The sequence below is a fragment of the Propithecus coquereli genome, unplaced genomic scaffold (assembly GCF_000956105.1).
Source record: "Propithecus coquereli isolate 6110/MARCELLA unplaced genomic scaffold, Pcoq_1.0 Scaffold383, whole genome shotgun sequence".
In the NCBI taxonomy this organism is placed as follows: domain Eukaryota; kingdom Metazoa; phylum Chordata; class Mammalia; order Primates; family Indriidae; genus Propithecus; species Propithecus coquereli.
In genome coordinates this window covers 1,222,680-1,228,970 of record NW_012149541.1, presented here as the reverse complement: position 1 = coordinate 1,228,970, position 6,291 = coordinate 1,222,680, and the positions used below count along the sequence as shown (strand labels likewise).

The 6,291-nt window shown below is 52.3% G+C and overlaps 1 protein-coding gene across 1 annotated transcript in view; it reads left to right on the top strand.

The window, feature by feature from the left end:
• Nucleotides 1-538: 538 nt before the first annotated feature.
• Nucleotides 539-6,291, top strand: part of LOC105816726 (chromosome unknown open reading frame, human C2orf72) — a 10,126-nt gene continuing 4,373 nt past the window's right edge. Inside the window, exons 1-2 of the mRNA XM_012652212.1 lie at nucleotides 539-1,145; nucleotides 3,859-3,960. Of these exons, the coding sequence (XP_012507666.1) occupies nucleotides 539-1,145; nucleotides 3,859-3,960 (709 nt within the window). The remainder of the gene's footprint in view (nucleotides 1,146-3,858; nucleotides 3,961-6,291) is intronic.

Sequence of the window (6,291 nt, the reverse complement as noted above, 5' to 3'; positions counted from 1 at the left end):
TGTTTGTGGAAATAGCGGGCCCTGGACCAGCTTTTGCCAAACGTTGAAGGCCCCAAGGAGTGCTGGGGCCATAACGCCTATTACCCTGCTTCTCCTCTCTTCTCTCGCCTCTCTGCCCTCTTCTCTGCAGCCACCTTCCACCCACTCCAAACCATGTGGGATTCCAGAAACGCCTGCTCCAGGTTTCAAGACACCTTACCTCGCGAGGGTGTCTTTGTTCACAGCATAATTGTCTGTCTTCCCCCAGCCTTGGCTGCCCAGCGCCTGGACCTACTAGGTGCTCACTAAGTATTTGTCGGATAGATGGACGAGTGGATGAAGTAATGAATGAGTGAGTGACGCTCAGTCTCCCGCGGGCTCTCCGAACCGCCCTCCCAGACCCCGCCCGACGAGCTGGCGGAGGGCGACCGAGAGTCGCAGCCCGCGGGCAGGGGGTCCGACCGGCTCGGCCCTGGGGGCGTGTCCTCCCGACCCGGGCGCCGCCGCCGGAGAGGAGGCCGCGGGTGCGCGGGGGCCGCAGAGGCGGGAGGCGGCGAGCATGGAGCGCGAGCTGGAGGCGCTGGCGGCGCGGCCCGCGCGCCCGGCCGAGCCGCCCTTCCAGGCGCTGGTGGAGGCGGCGGGCGGCCGCGGGCAGGTGCTGCTGGTGGGCGAGCTGTGGGAGCGCGAGCAGAGCCGCGCGCTGCTGCGAGACTTCGCCCGGGCCGTGTTCCCGCCCGAGCCGGCGGCGGCCAAGCCTGGCGGAGCGGCGGCCGAGGGCGCGGGGCCCGGGGCGGCGCGCGGGGCGCAGAGGGCGCCGGGGGCGGCAGGGCGCGCCATCCGCTCGCCGCTCGTCTTCGTGCTGTGCCGCGCGTCGTCGCTGGCCGCCCGGGAGCCGCGGCGCCGCCTGCGGGAGATGCTGCGGGACGTGCGCGGCCGGCGGCGGGCCGGCGCGGCGCTGGTCGGGGTGCTGGTGGCCGAGGCCGGGCCCGAGGACGCGGTGGCGCTGGGGCTGCGGCTGCTGGAGGCGCTGCTACGCGCCGTGTTCAGCCGCCAGGCGGGGGGCCCGGTGCAGGCGGCCGCCTACTGCCCCGGCTGCCCGGCCTCCAGCCTGGCCGTCCAGGCGGCCGCCTGCAGGGCCCTGCAAGCCGCCGGGCCGGGGCGACCAGGTGAGATTGAGCGGAGTCCGGCAGGGCGCGGGCGGGCGGCGGCCTGGGGAAGCCCCCCAACCTGGACCCCTTTAGGCTGGCCCCCCCCCATTGAGCACCGAGGTAAACTGAGGCCCAGAGCGGGGAGGTGCCTAGCGGTGGAGAGCGGGCCCTGGGCAAGGGGTCGAGTCTGTCGCGAGGATCTGGAGTGCACGGGAGATGCCCAGGTGGCCTAGGAAAGCCGGGACCAGCTGGAGGCAGGAGAAGTGGGTAGAGAGAAGGGTCGGTCTGGGCAGTGGGTAGGGAGGGGAAAGGGGAAGGAAATGGGAAAGACTTAGGATGCGAAAGTTTCAAGGGGGGTGGATGGCAGAACTGGGACTGGGGAGGTTGGCGGTGCCAGGAGCTAGATTCTAGGGCGTCGCGCAGCTGGGGATGTGTCGGGAAATCTAGGAAGAGCGACCCCAGCGCCGGGGAGGCTCCGTGCCTGCGAGGGTCAGAGGAAGAACGCAAGGAATAGGTGCCGGGACTTGGAGGCGTGGGGGAGGTGCGCAGGACAGAGAACACAAAATGTTCTGGCGCTTCCTGGCCGCCCGCCAGGTTGTGCACCCACTCCTGAGTCTCCTGCCTGCCCCAGGTCTGTTGAGGCTACCTTTTCCCTCCACATTCTCCTAAAAGGTGGAGAGGGGAGTGAGGGTCTTTTCCCAGCCCAGTGACTGCAGCCATCAGCAGAAAGGTCAGAATCTCCTCCATCCTGGAACGCAAGGTTTTACAGGAACTCTCCAGTGTTCTAGAATTAAAATATGCACATTCGGTATAGCTGGATCTGGCTGGGGAGATCTTTGCGTTTCCCAGCTCCCTCTGCCCGCCCAGCTGAGCAACCCTCCAAATCCTGCAGCCTCTGACTGTTACGGAGTTAATGCAGACAGTGGCTGTGTGGTGCCTCCCAGTATTGGTGTGTAAGCCAGCAACTGGGAGATGCCAGACATGGCGAAGAGTGGGGTCTTTGCCAGCCAGGAGACCTGCCATGTTACCAGTGTCATACTTTAACCTGCCAGCCTGGCCTACCTGAGACCGTCAGCTGCAGAGCCTGCCCTAACCTTACCCCCTCTGGGCACAAGCGCTTTTTCGTTGAAGCTGTGAGGATACATTTTAAATTCAATGACCAGCATCCTGAAAGAGAAAGACCAGGGAAATATCCTGAGCTGGACTGCTGTTCAGATTTCACATTGCAGTGCCTGCCCTTCAATGACCTGCGCGCCTGCCTCCCCACCCCGCAAAGAAAGGAATTCACACAAATTTTCTGCACCTTAATGAGCTGGTGCCCAAAAGACTCTCAGCCTTAGTCTCTTAGCCCTCCCCCATTCCCAGGAACAGCCTTCAATTCCCCAGAGCCTGGCTTGCCCTGCCCAAGCTGTTGCCTGAGCCTGAAAAGCCTTTTTCTCCCCTCCTCTTCACCTGACCAGCCCCATCTTGCCATTCAGAACTGGACTTCCTCCTGCAGGAAGGCTTCCCTGACCCTCCCAGCTCCAGTTTGTTAGTTTGCTAATGAAACCTGAGAACTCTTTGCCCTGCTGCTCCTTAAGCTCTTACCACATGATTTTGTCACTTGTGAGTTTAACCACGATTGCATTCCCATTTCCTGACACCCTGCCTGGAATGCAGAATGGGTGAATGAATCCTTGCTTCCTTTTAAATAAACACTAACACTTTTGAAATTTAATGCTTAGTTTGCAAGGGTGTTTTACTCTAGGGTAGTAAACTCTTTCCTACTTTCATGAAAACACTGAACAAAAATAAAACGTTTCATTACTGACTAAAGGGTATGGGTGTAATTACAACTCACTGCTCACCAATTTCCTCGTAGCTTTTGCAACGGGCAGTGCTAATTACCCTTCCGCCAAATGGATTTGTCACTAAGGTTTTGCTAGCAGTTGCGTCTGGTTTTTAAAAGTTTTCTGACCTCTTTCCTCACTGCCCGGTGATAATTCTTATTCTTTTAGGTTGCTTGCCTTTTGGCAGTGCCCTTTTACCCAGTTTATGTTGCCTAATCCAGCTGCCTTGGGCTGAAATACTAAGGATCCAGTCTTGTTAAAACTGGATGATGCAGCTTAAGAGTAAATAGATCTATCTGTCGTGTACAATGTACACCATTCTGGTGACAGGTACACTGAAAGCCCTGACATCAGCATGATGCAATTCAACTAACAAAAAACGCTTGCACCTCCAAAATTTTTCGTGAGAAAAAAAGCAAACAGACCCTGAGTAAAGATTATGAACAAGGATTTTCCTTGTTTTGGCTGCCTGGAGTCTTTTTTTTTTAACTTAGTTCCTGGTGACTATGTTATTATCAAGAAAAATTAAATCTATTCCTTTTAAGGAATAGTTTTAACTAAAACTCAGGGAAAGTACAGCTTCTTGAGTATTTTCTTTGGTGCTATGAAATTGTAATGAATTTCATGTTATTTTTGTTACTGTAATTTCCCCAACATGGTACCTACATCACTGGGCTTTGTGAGGATGAAATGAGATAACTTAGATAGAGCAATCATTTTTTAGTTCTTTTTTAAAGTACAAAAACCCACCCACTTTCGCAAATCAGAACCTTTGTTTTTTTAATCAGACAATTGAAACTAGGGCAGTTGACAGTTGAGGCTCTTGGTTTGCTAAACAAAATCTCAGTTTGTGAAGCAGGAACCATCTGACCTTCTGCCTCTGGGTTTTGTATTCTTTCTAGCGGAAGGACCGGGCCTTCCAGGACTGCTGGCCTGCTTTTCCTGGGGTCCCTGGAGCCGGAGGAAGGACCGGGATGTTGCTAAGTCCAGCAGCCCAGCTCAGGGTGAGTGCTTCACCTCTGACTTCCTGCAGTTTGAGGGCTGGGTGTGTGGGAATACGGAAGTGGTCACATGGACATGGGGGATCTTAGGGGCAGAGTGGACCAGCATCCATGGAGCACTTGCCTTGTGCCGGGTGGGGGTGTGAGCAATGTGAGGTGCCCCATGCCAGGCAGTGGGCACATGGGCTCGTTCAGGCCAGCCTGTTTCCCCAGGAGCCTCCTAATGAAGGCAGCGTGGGGAGGGCTGTCTTGTAGGTGTCACAGCATGCACGGTGGGGCACAGGGGGCAAACACACTAGGTCTCCCCTGAGGATTCAGAGAGTATGGTGGAGCAAGTGACATTTGAGCTGGGGATGGAGGGATTTTCATAGGCAGGAATAGGAAGATTTGGAGCACCCTGAACAAAGGTGTGACAGCATGATGTCATGCTCAGAAAAGGCACCGCCATCAAGAGTGCCCGGAGGTGAGGTGCAGGAGACCAGTGAGGGTCAAGGCTGAAGAGAAGAGTTGGGACCAAATCAGGGCCCTGGACATGAGTCCTTCAGGAGTAGAGCGCCTCTGGCGATTTCTAAGCAGGGAAAATGGGGGTGTTTGGGGGCCTGACTGGGCTGTAGGCGCACGGAGACAGCAGAGGCAGAGCGCGGCTAGGCAGCCTGGCGATGGGAATGGAGACGAGGGAACTCATTTCCAGGGTGGAATCCTCAGGCCACCGAAGGGAGGTGAGGGAGAAGGTAAAGGGACCACTAGGTGCCCGTGCTGCTGTTAGGAAAGGAAGATGGGAAGCGCGGTCTATCCCCGCCCCCATTCCAAGTGATGCTTCCAAGACCCCCTGTGGATGCCTGAAACCACAGATAGCACCAAACCCTATGTATACACTATATTCTTTCCTATATATACATACCTATGATAAAATTTAATTTATAAATTAGGCACAGTATGAGATTACCAATAACAAAATAGAACAATTATAACAATATACTGTAATAAAAATTATGCAAATGTGGTATTTCTCTCGAAATATCTTGTACTGTACCGTGAGTAACTGAAATTTTGGAAAGTGAAACTGTGGCTGAGGGGGACTGTGGTACCCGGGGAGCAGATTGTAGTCCGTGGAACGGATGTGACCCCACCCCACCCCAAGGCACACTGAAAAGCATAGCTTTGTTACATAAACAACAGGCAGTGGTTTAAAATAAATTTTTATTGTGTCTCTTATTTTAAAAACAAAATGATTAGTTGATGTATCAATCTTCATTGCTGCGTAACAAATTACCACAAACTTAGTGGCTCAAAACGCACTGATCCGGTCCCTGACTTCTGGCTGGCTGTCAGCTGGGGCTGCTGTCAGCTCTGAGAGTTCCCTGCAGTTCCGCGCTCTCCCAAGCCCTCCTACAGGAGCTCCTCCTTCAGTCAGCAGGAGAATCTTCCTCTCCAGTTGCCTAATAGGGAGTCTCATATAACCTAAGTTAACAGAGGGAGTCACTAGCCATCACCTTTGTCATATGAGGTGCCCTAATCAACGCAGTGGCTAAGCCATCATATTCCCAAAGCCCACCCACACTTGGAGGGAGGGCTTCACACAGGCTCCCTACATATAAGGGGCTGGAATCTCGGGAGCTATCTTAGAATTCTGCCTATCACAGCCGAAAGCTCAAAAGATACACAAAAAGGAAAACAAACATGAAAAAGCATTCACTGAATTCCGTCCCTCAGAGGTAACTACAATCAATATTTTGGGGTAAGACCATTCTAATTACCTGTGTCTCTCTCCCTCTCTCTATCTTTGTGCTATTTAAATTTTAATAAAGTCACTTTTATATAATATATAATCTTCAAAACGCAGCAGAATTTAAAATATTTAATTGCAAAAATATCAACTTCAGTCTCTCCATCATCATTTTGGATGTATCTAGAAACTAAAAGGGAAAAAAATAAAGCAAAGGAATAATTAGCAATTTTATATAAATCTTGGAGAACTTCCCTCTCTGTGGTATATAACAAATCTCATGTAGAAGTGAATGTATTAAAATGCAAATGGAATTTATGGGTGGACTATATATATTTTACAGTATACTTATTCATACATACATATATAGCCCTGCATTGCTTAATGACAGGGACACATTCTGAGAAATGTATCATTAGACAATTTCATCATTGTGCAAACATCACAGAATGTGCTTACACAAACCTAGATGGTATAGTCTACTACACACCTAGGCTGTATGGTATAGCCTATTGCTCTTGGGCTACAAACGGGTGCAGCATGTTACTGTATTGAATACAATTAAAACATAATGACAAGTATTTATGTATCTAAACATAGAAAAGGTA